Source organism: Aptenodytes patagonicus, chromosome 17, assembly GCF_965638725.1.
Source record: "Aptenodytes patagonicus chromosome 17, bAptPat1.pri.cur, whole genome shotgun sequence".
NCBI classification, from domain to species: Eukaryota; Metazoa; Chordata; class Aves; order Sphenisciformes; family Spheniscidae; genus Aptenodytes; species Aptenodytes patagonicus.
Genome location: NC_134965.1, coordinates 10,749,283 through 10,762,579, shown reverse-complemented (window position 1 = coordinate 10,762,579; position 13,297 = coordinate 10,749,283). Strand labels below are relative to the sequence as shown.

Below are 13,297 nucleotides of genomic sequence, written 5' to 3'. Positions count from 1 at the left end.
GAGTTTTCTGCTATTCCAATACTGATGGTGCTGCTAATACCTTCCGACATAAGTTCTTAACTTATTTTATGACTATTTTCATTGAGTATGTGGACCATGTGTATGTTCACCTAAATAAAACACATGAAAATTTGATGGGGGTGCCTTTTTTTTTTTATTATTAATTTCAAGCTTAAGTTCTGTTGAGCACGTTCATACTTATTTTGCATTCATTAAGATCTAGTGCTCTCCCCTTCACTGGGGCTCCGTGGCTTATGAAGCAAGACATCCCGCGTAGTTTTATTATGGGACTGATCTGGGCACTTTATAGTGAATGTTTGTTAAACTGTAGCAGTCTGGAACCTGCGTTTTTTTTTTAATGGGGAAGTAAAAGGCCGGTATTTTATTCCAGTAGCTAGGGTGGTATTTACAGAATCTAATTCGTTACTGCTGGAACAATAAAACATGGGTTGAAATCAGGCCGGTTAGCTATGTATTGTTACCATGGTTATGGAAATCCTAGAGAGAACCGTACGCTTTCTGAAAAGGTGTAATTCTCTCTCATCCGTCCTGTGAATGCAGCACTGTCTTACAAGATGAAAGTAACAGTCTGTCCAAACTGGATCCTTCAAGAATTTACTTCTGCATATATGGGATGTAACTCCCAGTTAACAATAAAGTTTTGCTATAACTGATGTTGGAATTATACCCCATATGTGGAGGGGAAGTATATAGAGGCGAACAGCAGCTGTATACACTTCCCTGGCAACAAACTCGGATAGTAATTGTCTGTTTTCAATGTAACCTCATGACATTCAACCTTTTGAAGAGGACCGCTCACAACAAAGATGCAAGTGTCACACGTTAGTTAGACCTGCATCTCTATTGCTGCTTATAACATAAATACGCGAAAGAAAAAAAGGCTAGAGCGATTTTCCCAGGTTCTTTGCTCTGTAGAGAAGCAAAGTTTAAATTTTCATCAAATTCTGCTGCATTCTTAAGCGTGTGCCTCGTTCTCCCACGTTTCCTCAACAGTTCTAGACTTGGGCTTCTCCCGCCGGAGGGGCAGACACCGGCTGCTTTCGCTTTTCATGAATTGGACAAAACCTACAATTTTTCCTGGGTAAAGCTGCTGGAGGATGGTAAGCGTTAAACATTCAAAGCTCCTCTGCGGTAGACGTAAACTTACACGCTGCTATAAACTGGCAGTTTACTCTCGTGTATGCTTTGCCCACCTACGTTATCGTTTGACTTCTCCAAAATTAATTATCAAAGCCGAGACAGGGAAGTGTGGGAACTCACAGCTAACGTGAACACGCTCTCCTTTTCATAAAGCCTGAGTTACACCAACTTTTTCTTCTTGTGAAATAAAGCTCCAGTACGTGCCAGAGCGCAGTCCCGCATCGTCAAGAAGCAGCTGAAAGCATTCGTGACTTGCGTCGCCCTGTTGCGCCTTCCAAAAGATAAAATAGCCGGGAGCATCCGTTTTTTTCCCAGAGGACGATTCTCCCGTGGGGCAACTCACCGCTGAGAAGCCACCGCTTGAAATGTTCTTTGGGACGAGAGGAACAAAGCACGGTTACCCGTCCCCGGCAGTAGGTGCTCTGTGAAGACGTCAGCTGCGTTACGCTTTTCAGTCATGGCTTAATTTTTTTTTTTTTTTTTGAAACCTAGATAATGGCTTTTGGTTACGGAAGTCGGGGTAGATTCCCAGAACGGGTGGCCCAATCCTGACTTTTAGGTGCCCGCTGTCCGGAACCGCCAGCCGGGGGCCCGGGCTCCCCGATGGAAACCTGACCGGCTGCGAAGAGCCGGCTACGAAGGCGATTACGCAGCTACAGCGAAGTGCGTCACCCTTAGGAATCTGTGCAGCGCCGGACACCTGTGAACATCCCTCTGCTTGGGGTAGCCCTGCCAAAAAAACACCGAACTCTGAGGGAAACCTGCTCCCAGCTCTCACGAGCCGCCGGCTGCGAGCGCTCCCGGCCGGGAGACGCCCCTCCCGAAGCCCCCGCGCTGCCGCCTCGCCCTGCGCCGCCTCTCTGCCCGCCGGCATTTCGCTGGCTGCGCGTTTCCTCCCCCGCCGCAGGCACCGGGCGGAGCGGGGCCCGGGCCGCCCCCCGCCCCGCTCACCTCCCCTCGCCCCGGCCAGGCCGCTCCCCCGGGGCCGAGAGCCCGCCCTGGCGAGCGCCCCGCCCGCCGCGGCCCCCTCAGGGCCCGGCCCGCCCCCGCCGCTGCGTCACCGCGCACGGCCGCGCGGAAGGTAAACACCTCGCGAGCGCCTCGCGTGGGCGGGGCCTTCCCCGCCGATTGGCGGCTCGGCGCCTCCGCCCACGCGCGCGGGGAGTGGCGCGGCGGCTCTCGCGAGATCCCGATGTAAACAAAGCTGCGGGTGGGGGCGGCGCCGGCTGCCTTTCGCCGTCTCAACCGAGCTTGGGGCGCAGCCGCCCTCCGTGTCCCCCGCGCCCCGCCCGCCGCTGACAAGCGGGGCCGGGGGTTGGCCGGCAGCGGGGAGCAGCCCGCCTTCGGAGCCGTCTGATTGGCTAGCAGCGCGCGGTGCGCTGAGCGTCGTTCCCCGTGGGGGTCCCAAACACTGTCAGTAAGGAGCCGGGCGGAGGGGAGAGGCGGCAGGTGAGGGGGACGGGGCGGCCGCCGGCGGGGCCGGGGCCGGGGGCGCTGGGCGAGGGCTGGGGCGGGCCGGGGCTCCGGGGGAGCGCTGTGGCCGGCTCCGAGGGCGAGCGCGGGGATGCGAGGCCGGGCAGGGGCCGGGGCCGGCGGGCAGGGCAGGTGCCGGCCGTGGGGCCGGGGGCCCGAGGGGGGGGTCACCGGCGGCCGGTCCCGGCGGGGCGCGCGGAGAGGGGCGACCGGCGGGTCTCGGCGCCTCCCCGGATGGCCGCGGCCTGATTCACGGGGCGGCGGTCGGGGGAGAGGCCGGCCAGGTTGGAGCGTTTTGTTCCGGAGTCGCTCGACAGCGGGTGGCTGGGGGCGCCCGGGGCTTTCCGGCCGCCTCCTTTCCGGGGCCGGTGCTCCCGCCCGGCAGAGCCCCGGCGTCGGAACTTCTCGGGCGCTCGGAGTTGCGGTGCGTGCGGGCGACAAGCCCTCGCGGCTCGGGGGCGGGCAACGAGCACGGCTGGCACGGGTGTCCCGCTGGGCTGGGGCTCGGTGCGAGGGGGTTGTTGCCTTGGCGTGCCCCTTGTCCTCTTCAGGTCGCTTGGCGCGCCTGTCAGGCTTCAGCTGCATTGCTGGACGTCGTGTTACTCGTTTCTGGGGGGGGGCTAAGCGCTGATCCCTGCCTCACTTAACGAGATGGCCCTTGCAGAGACCGCCCGAACGTGGGACGGTGCTGACAACCCAGAGCACGTCGGGGATTTGGCTTTTTCTCCCTCTTCAGGTGCTGGTTCTTGGTTTGGGGCGGGGGGGGACGACGACAGTGGAGCGGGTGAATGGCGGACTGAGGAGGTGGCTGGGAGCCGTGATGCTCCTCGTGTTTTTTTGCCTTTAGGATCGTTACGCTGAATTTTCACACGGAAGAACAGAAGCGTGAAGAAAAACTTGAAGGCGGCACAAAAAGCTGACGTAAAAAAATAGAACGTGTTCCACCACGCTTTTTGTGTTGGCTTCGATGTAACCCATTACAGAGTTTCAAGAGTACGGTACCCTGCGACTGTGATTGTACATTAATTTTATATAATTATTTTCTAAGACAACAGCTCACCAGTAAATAACAGTCTTAAATAATGCTGGTGATAACTGTGTACCTGTACCTCTATCTTTAATGCACAGTTTGAAGAAAGCTTTCCACTTTATCATGTAGGTTTGTGTTCTTTTTTGCTTTCACATACATTGCAGGAGCTGTAGTGATTGAGACACTGAAAAAAGAAGTGGGGTTTTTTTTTAAGAGTGCTTTATAGGGTCATAGTGCCTTACGGGTTTGTATAAGTCAAGTTTACTTCTTTAAGAGGTTTTTATCATCCTAAAGAATGTGTCAAGAACGAGTATAATAAATAATCCGGATACAAATTATTATTAAAAAGAGATGTCTTTCTTACAGGTATCTGCAAAGAAACAATGGCGACAGAATCTCCGCGCCGCCCTAGTCGATGTACTGGAGGAGTGGTTGTTCGCCCACAAGCTGTCACGTAAGCATGTTCTAGAAGAGTAGCCCTTATTTGAAATGGTTTTTTATCTTCTTGTAGAAGAAGAACCTAGCCTGAATTTTCTTTCGAAGCCGGCTGTGAGGGCTTATGTTGACAGTACGGTTTTGTTGTGCTGAGTATTTTCCAATAAGATAAAGTAAACAGATGTTGCATTCCGGTCTTCTAGGACTGTGCAGGTCAAACTGTCTCCCTAAATGGGATGCTTTTAGCTTAATACACCAAAGCCTTCAAAGTGTATGTTTTAAAGATGAATGCTTTATCTTGCAACGTTGTGTTGTTTGTTTACGCAATTTTGTTTGCTGTACAAACACTACACTAGCTGTAGATCAGCGATTGCAAACTCCTTCCTTAGGCTAGAAGGAACACGTGTAGCGTGTTCCTTTCTTGCTGTTCTTTTTAATAATACCTTGTCACAGGGGTGGATATATTAAAATATATAAGCCTGTCATTAAAGTCCTTCAGTAAGTAGAATTGTGGATTCTAATTTATTTTGCTTAAGAGAACAAAACCAAGAGCAAAGGAAGAAGCTACTTCTCTCCAGTCAGAGCGCATAGGAGGCCATTGTTTTTGCTTGGGCATCCTTATTCTCATTGTGTTCACATGAAAATACCTTCATGGCAAACAAGCTTAGTAAGACAGCCTAGAAGATTTGTGGTCTCATCTTTGTTAAAGGGTTTTTGTAGCAGTTTTTCTTTTTTCTTGGGGATGTTTATACTGCTGTGTTGATGCAAAATGGCACTGCATCGAAATGTTCGCTTGTGCTATCAGTTTCAGCGTTATTAGGTTGCTGCTGGAGATAGCTGTGTATTTCAACATCAAGATTCACTTTATTTTTACCAGGGAGCACAAGAAACCTATCATTGTAACACAAAAATTTGCATTAGAGGTTTGTCTTACAGCCATGTGATAGAATAAGCATTTTTTTATGTTGCAGAATTTTTCGACAAATGCATTTGTTTGTAATGACCTTTTCTTCAAAGTACGCTTTAAAAATCTAATAATAGAAAAATACTGTAAGAATAAGATTATCTGTTCTTTTGTTTTATTAAATACGGTGGCTTGTTCTTGAGGTACAGCTTTTCACCTCAAAAACTTCAGTCTTTTTGATGAGAGTTTGTGTATGTTGAGCAGCCTGCGGCAGCATTCTGCTGCTTATGTTAAACTCCTAGATTCTTACTAAGGGAAGGGTTGGGTTTTTTGGTGGGTTTTGCTGTTGTTGTTTCGGTTGTTTTTAAGCACTTTGAAAATATCTTCATGGAAGTTTTTCAACTTCAGGAGAGATTTAGAGTACATGCACTGAATAAAAAACATTTCCCAAACATCAGCTTTGTTTCAAGATGTACTTGGGGGTGGGGTGGGGGAAGTACTCCTTTCATGAGCTGAAAAATGAAGATAGTATGACTCTTGCTGGTAGGCATTCACATGAGAACTTCAAACGCTGTATTTAATATTACACCTGTAGACAAGTATTATTGCTAGGTAATAAAGGGCTCTGAAGGTGTACAAAGACGGTTTTGGTGACCTACATAAATCAAAGAAGAATCACCACTAGAAACCACAGCTCGTTTATAAGGCCTCAGCTTAAAGCAGTAAGGCAAATTTTGATGCAGTAATCCTTGGATTGCTGAACAAAATCTAGTTTTGTCATGAGTTGGAATAAGCTTTCTAAAATTTAAAACTATATGTTTTAGATTTATCTTTGTTTGCAGAGAGAAGTCAACCAGTTAAGCTGAGCCAGGTGTTGCAGCATTTGACTTGAAGTATCTTCTGTATTGCTGTACTTAATTCTTAAATACTAAACACTCCAATTTCTATTAAAAGAATCTTACACAGCAGAGTTTCAGAAAGCACGAAGAAAGCATATGTACCTTTGGATATCAAGAGTCTGGATTTCCTAGTTTACGATTTTTCTTTGTTGCTATTAGACGTCTTGAGTTAGCACAGGAAGAATTACTACCAATATAAAAATTAATTTAAGGGTTGCCAAAGTTATTACCTAAAGAGTTAATTTAAAAAAAATATATATTATTTCAGACTTTATAGTTCTTGTTGCCAGCATGTTTCAGTATTACTAGTTACACAAAAAGTTTGTGCTTTCTGTAGTTTCAACACCGTCTGTGTTATATAGTCAACCCACATTGTACGTTGCTCAGCAGTTACGCAAGAGACTCGCTGCTCATGCAGGAATAAGCTAATAAAAGCATTAGTCTAAATCTATCGGAACAAATGTTTCTTGCACTATATACTATTCTAAATCATTGCTTCTAATGAGCTTCCAAGAAGGAGTAAGCTTCCCAAGCTATAAAATCTTATCTGAAAATACCTCTTTACTACTTAGTTATGGCTTTGTTCCATCTCCTGCCCCCAAGTGCTACCACTTACTTCATCATTGTACATAATGCATATGAGGTCTTAAAGTTTACTTGTACCACAAGGAGAGCTTAAGTCCTCGTCTTCATGTTGTAATAGCCAAATCAAGTAGAAAAAATACTGAAGAATAGCTTCCAAATGCCTGTTCTACTTTAGTCAGCCACTCTGATGTGGAGAACAGGGTTTATTTCTTGACTGTTACATTCTGTACTTTTCCCCCAAGCAGTTATTTCATAAACAGGTATCACTTAGCTTTTTACCGACTTTGAGGCTGCTATTTATATTATCAGAGTTTTTGGCAGTATATTAAGTAACTGCATAGCATACTTAGTATTTTCCTTTGTGCTAAAGATTGTGCATGTTTTTTCTTTGGTGATATATGTCTTATTTAATATATTCATAACCGTTCCTGAACTCCAGTGGTAGTTAAAAATTCTCCTTCTGTTTTCAAGGGAACAGTCATACATGGAAAGCGTTGTTACGTTTCTTCAAGATGTTGTGCCACAGGTATGTGTAGATCTTTAAAACTATTTTTTTGGTGTACAAAGCAGTTGAAGTGTGTGTCAGGTGGACCAAAATATCATTGAAAAACAAAAAAAAATTGGGTTTTTTTGAATGTGAATCTTGAGACCAGGGTTTTGAAAGCGTAGACTGCATACCGTCTGAAAATTGGGCCTACAGATTTCTTCTGATAGGTAATAATTTAAATGAAAAACTTAGCTCCACAGAAGTTGAAGAATTACAATCTAAATAGCAGGAAGAAGACTGCAGCCTTCTCCTACGATAATTTTGGCAATAGACTAGTTGGGGAGGGGAGAGACTGGGCGTAATACTTGCTCTGCCTCTTACAGATAGTTTTTTCTGGGTTGCAGTTGGAAACCTATGTATGAACCCTGGCCGGATTGGTGTTAGAACAACTTGGTGGACAAACTTTGTCATCTTAACTTTTGTCAATGGCTGAAAAGGGGAAAGTTTCTTTTGCCTCCTTTACTCTCTCTTTTTTATCGTATTTCCTTAATTTGCCTCAGTGTCCTGGCTGCTGTGGGACTGTGGAGCTCTGCCTATCCTGTTGTTCTCCAGTGTGCTGAGTTTTGCAAAACAGGAGTCCTCGCTCTGTGTTTTTAATTTTTTTTTTTTTCCCTTCATTTCTGGGATATTCCTCTCTGGAGAACAACTATGATGCATATGTCTGCTCTTGGTCATAGTTTTCAGAGGTAGCAGCAGCATGAAACTGGAATGGTCACTTTTGTATTGCTCATGGGCCTCTCAGTAGCAGAAGGAAACTAATTTTGTTTTGTTACTCTTTGGTAAAGCTGTAGTCAGTCAGTGGTGGGGAAGCATTGCAGCTAATTGTCTGTAGCCTCAGGAAACTATCTTGGTTCTTATTTGATGGATTATCTTGGTTGGTTAATTAGTCATGAATTTCCTCAATAATTATATAAAAAGAATTCCCCTCACTAATATTAATTTGTGAAATGCATTTTGGACTCATGGTCAAAATTAAAAATTGTCAAACTTTCATTTAAAAGATTGCTGCATTCCACACCCGCCCCCCCCCCCTTTTTTCTCCTCTAGTTAAAGGATACAGTCTGTGTTTTATTTTACAAATCAGTTTGCCTTGGAAGCATGGAACATGATTTGTTTTGAAAAGTAATACCCACACTTGTTTTTTAAATTTGTATTTTTAGTTCATGTTACTGCTTTTCTGGCATGTATAAAGTGATTATACAAGCTTTTTTTCATATTTAATCCAAAGTACCACACAGTATTTTGTTATAATTCATTTGGAAGTGATGGTATTTCTACTGTAGCTCACGTTCTTACTGTCACAGTTTCTCCTGAGAACTGTAAAACTTGCAGTTTTACACTGCATGTCTCCTTCACAGTTTCTTTTTGTATCTCATGTCTTTATGTGACTCTGTAGAACGCAGAATTGAAACGTGGATCCATTCTACTGGAATTACAGTTTATTCTCTTTTAAATGGCTATATTAAAGCTGTCACAAATACAACTAAAACATGTCAGTAAAATAAACTATGTAGTAAAGGTCTCTTTTTCCTCAATCTTGCTTATAAAGCTTTTAAGTGAATTAAAGAGAATTTTAAAAGTAAAAATGCCTCACATGAGAATCTCTAACATTGCTTTTAGAAGTAGTGTACAACTGCTAAAGTTAAAGACTGTAGAAGCCACTGTGTTTTAGCTTGACTAAATTGCTGTAAGTCACGTGGTGTTCCTGACCTGCTCCAGAAGACTTGTTGTTATATATGTCTTGTCATTTCTGCCTTAGTCAGTGATGTTATGCTTGTTGAGTTCTATTTAGTATGGTGTATGTTGATCATGGAACCATTCATTTTTGAAACAAAACCTCACAGGAATGCTGGTGACAGTAAGATACATGTATTTCTGGTTTTCTTTTTTAACTTACGTTCCCTCCTATGGTCTATAGAGGGTGGGGAAAAAAGGTGTTAAACTTTCTTATTTCAACTCTTTTGCTTTTTATCCAGGCCTACAGTGGTACCCCACCAGCAGAAGAAAAGGAGAAGATCGTTTGGGTCAGATTTGAAAATGCAGATTTAAATGGTATGGCTTCATTTTCTCTCACTTATTTTTGTGATTTTTTGGGTCCATGTACAATAATTTCAGTCAGCTTTATCAGTAAGCATTGTTGACTCAAAAGAAAGTATTTCATTTCCCTGTTCTAGATAGACTAAATTCTCAGTGAATAACTGCACTATTGTTCTATACCTACCAAATAGAACAAATAGGCCTTGCAACTTCATCTAAAGGCAAACTAACTCTTGCTTAGGAAGAGAGGCAAATCCCCTCACCTCAGTCCATTTCCTTTCCTTAAGGTAGTTGAAAAAAAAGAGAACTGAATTTATTTCATCTACTGCTCGATTTCAAAGCCAGATTATTCAACTGTGAATCCAGTCCAGGTCCCTGATATTTTCAGTGGTGTGATAGAGTTCATAGTAACCTAGAAAGGAAGAGCTGTTGGGGAAAAATGAGCGGGAGATTCCATGATGTCTTTCAGGGAAATAATAGAGCAAAGCCACAAAATATTCTTAAAACTTAACTTGTTTATCACTTCCAGTGTATCCTAATAAATCATCAGCAAAGACTACTGACAGTGCAGGCAATGGATCTCCAATCTTTTTAAGGAAAAAATGGTGATTTTTACAAGCTTTTTCTAAGAGTATCAAGTAGATCCCCACTTAAGATCTGAGCTGTTTTACCTGTCTATCCCAGTTACCTTTTTTTGAACAAGGAAGGTTAGGGACTGAATGAGAGAGATGGTTGAATGCTGCTATCAGGTAGTTACTTCTTGAATTAATTGAACGTCTTGGAGTTGCTTGTGGCGTGTGGTATGTGTGCTTGTCATAGCTGGGGAACTAAGGGACCTGCCTCCTGGAGAACACCGGATTTAAGTCTTTCAGCAAATTGCTGTTTCTTGTCTGCCGTCTTACTTTCCTGTCTAGAGCTCTATGGTAAAGGCTCATTCTGGTCTCAGATGAAATAATAGCAACCATAGCCAGAGCTGTGATGGGGAATTTTCAGCCTTTCCAAGAGGTTAATAGGGAAGATTATATGTTTTCCAGCTGTTGAAATGGCGCAGAGGCTGGCAGTTCATAAATTCATGGTTATTAGAACTAGAAAAGACCTATCAACCTATACATGGCATTTTGTCCAGCTTTAGGCTAGTTAAGGTTTGTTTGCTTGTGGGTTTGTTTTCCTCGTATGTTTATCTTAAAAAATTTCAGGCATTCCCTCTTTAGGTTCTTTTCTATAGTATAACAAAAACTCTGTAGAATATTCTTCAAGATCCTTCATATTCTGTTTAAATTTACTTTTATGCAGCCTAATCTGAGTGGGCCTGAATACATCCTCTTTCACCATCCTAAATATTTCTTCTCTTTTTTTGATGCTTACGTTCTTGCAGTGAGCTTTTGTTCATTCTGTCATGGTTGAAAATACAGTTTTAGAGGGCTTTACTCAAGAAAAGCTTAATATTTTGATTATTATGTCCTGTAGCACTTTTCTTCCTGGGAATTTTCTTCTTTTGGTAAGGTTGATGTAAAGATTAATTACATAGCATCTAGAAATAGCTTTGATCGGTCTGTGCGTTTGTAATTTCTGCATTTGTTAATGTTTATTTTGTTGGGCCTTTGCAAATTTTTCTCTACTTGAAAAGTTTGCTGTATTTTATTAATCACTGGAGAAAGAATTACAGGAGTTTTTTGGGTATTTAGTGACAACCCACATTGTAATCCAGAAAATTTTTCTCACATAATTTTAAATTTTAATGCTTTCTAAGATCTCTGTGAAACTTTAACAAATCTCTTATGTTTGCCTAAAGAATGTATTTCAGTATTGTTCCAGTTTGCTTGCTTTTACTTATGACAACGGAAACATGCATTGAGAAAACACTGTCTAGTATAACTGACACCAGCCATAGTTGATCCTAACCTGTTAATAATGGCTTTGATATTTAAACCCAATTTAGATACATCAAGGAATATGGAGTTTCATGAAATACATAGCACTGGGAATGAACCACCATTACTGCTAATGATCGGATACAGTGATGGAATGCAAGTCTGGAGCATACCTGTAAGTACAGAGTTCACTTCTGTATCAGAGGCTTTTTTGTTTGTAATGTTGTGTTATTACTTTAATATTTACTTTTAATTTTTCCTACTGAAGTGGAAAGAGCCAACGTTTACCATCAATGTCATATGGTTTATATGTAATATGCTTATCTTAAGATTAATACTGAGCATAGATCAAACACTTGAATTCATGTACCTTCAGATTTGAGGGCTTTTTACAAATTCTTTCTGTTAAGTAAATTTTCAGAGTTGAATTGGGAGTAGTGTTTGACATTATGGAATAGTTTGTATCCCAAAAAGGACAGAAATCTTTTTAACCTACAGAAAGGAATAAGGGTGGAAAAATATGAATAGAATTTGTTTGTCCCGGGAATGCAAGTATGACAGTATTAATAGTATTTTACAATCACATGTTTGTCATGTACATGATTTGCAATTTTAATTTTATTAAAGTCTATGTGTGCATATGGGTTTGATTTCATGCTGTCGTACACACACGCTGCAGTTTGTGTTTCAGAGTGGTTTATGAGCACATGGTCTTAATTTGGGGAATTTCCCCCAAATTTCTTGAAACTATAGAATAAAGTTTAATACAGTAGGTCATAAAATTCTTAAATTAAAAAGAATAATACTGCTCATAACACCTTGTCCTTCAAAATAATGTAGAGAGGATGGAGCTCTTTCCCTTTGTAAAATCCATTGGTTTTTTTAGAAATATGTGTATTTTTTTATTACTTTGTGGTTAGCTACGTAGGACATGTGTTTATATACCAGTAGCTTAGACAGTATAATAGAAAATAATGTTAACTTGTACACCAGAAGTTAAGTTAAACTGAGTTTCACTGGAGTGTGGGAGAGCTGGCTTTTCCCCTCTTGATGGCATATTGTTAGCTGGAGATGAGGAAGGAAAAAAACTGCTTAACTTTTTGCATTTGAAGGAGGGTTTAATAGAAATGAAGTATGAGCTAGTATAAGTTTCAGTATTTAGTAACTTTTTACTAAAATTTAGGAACTTTAACCAAAATTTAGGAACGTTTTAACCAAAATATAGGAAATGTCATCTGCTTGTGTGTCCTGAGAAACTATGTCTAATTCTAACTTTCATAGCTTTATTTTTAATGGAGCAAAACATATCTTTGGATTGGTTTTGTATTTTATCTTTTTAGAGCAGAAATGTGTATAACATAGCAAAGCGAGCTTGTTCACCTTTTTTAAAATCTGCCTTAAACTGGAATGACTTTGAATACTAAAAAATGGGTTTACAGTATATAATCAGTTTTGTACACTATTTTGAAGACTCAGTTTTAGATTAGTGTACAAATCAGATTATTAAAACGGTTCAGAAAGGCTTTGCTTTGTTCTTCGCGGTGTATTACAGAAAACAAACATTAGGTGTCACTAAGATACTGAGCTAAGAGGGGAAGTACAACTGCAGCAGTACCAGGAGTTATAGCACAGGTTGATCGATTAGTTAAGGTACGGCGGGTAGTCACACAGACTTAAACTAACGCATTTTTATAAAACAGCTTACTTTATCCTGCTGAAATGTTCTTATCCAAATGAACGCGTGTTTTCTGAAAAACGTGTGGAAGTACGTTGTGTTGACATGGGGCTTGTCCTGGCCACTCTATGATAAGAAGAGCTTTGTGTCTAGCAGAGATTGTTTTTGGTTTTGTTTTGTGTTTTTCCCCCCCCCCCCCCGCTGTGTGTGTGTATGTAATGTGCTCTTGCTTTGTGGTTAGGGGAGAGTTCTGTGCATCCCTCTTAAGTGACTTTCTGTGTCCGAATGAAAGAGTGTCTCTGTCAGAGCTATCTGTATCAACGCCCTTGAAAAATTCATTGTGGGGTGGGATCTTACGTGTATAAGGAAAGCAAGAATGAAAGAAGAGAGTCTCAGTTCTTTGGTACGTGAACAGATTAGCTCGGTGTAACCTGTTCTGCATTAACTGTCTGCATTTAAACTCTTACTGCATGGTACACTGCAGTAAACATGAAATAATTTGATGGAGATTACTGACAAACAACGAGCTAAACTACTTTGTTTATCTGGGCTTATGTGGAGTAAGTGTGCTTACTGGTACTGTCAGGCAGGTAGTACGAGGTAGCTTATCTGTGTTTCCGAGTGGAAAAGAGGGGTTTTCTTTGAGTTTGTGGGTGGGTTTTTTCTTTCCCTTCTTGTGT

The 13,297-nt window shown here is 42.1% G+C and overlaps 1 protein-coding gene across 8 annotated transcripts in view; it reads left to right on the top strand.

The window, feature by feature from the left end:
* Nucleotides 1–2,526: 2,526 nt before the first annotated feature.
* The window catches only part of BCAS3 (BCAS3 microtubule associated cell migration factor), a 376,438-nt gene continuing 365,667 nt past the window's right edge, over nucleotides 2,527–13,297 (top strand). For all 8 annotated transcript variants that reach the window (XR_012996666.1, XM_076354322.1, XM_076354320.1 and 5 more), the window contains exons 1-5: nucleotides 2,527–2,610; nucleotides 4,031–4,118; nucleotides 6,959–7,013; nucleotides 9,011–9,086; nucleotides 11,011–11,117. Coding sequence is in view for 7 of the 8 variants with exons in the window: in XM_076354322.1 (XP_076210437.1) it covers nucleotides 4,048–4,118; nucleotides 6,959–7,013; nucleotides 9,011–9,086; nucleotides 11,011–11,117 (309 nt within the window). In the remaining variant the exon portion in view is untranslated. The remainder of the gene's footprint in view (nucleotides 2,611–4,030; nucleotides 4,119–6,958; nucleotides 7,014–9,010; nucleotides 9,087–11,010; nucleotides 11,118–13,297) is intronic.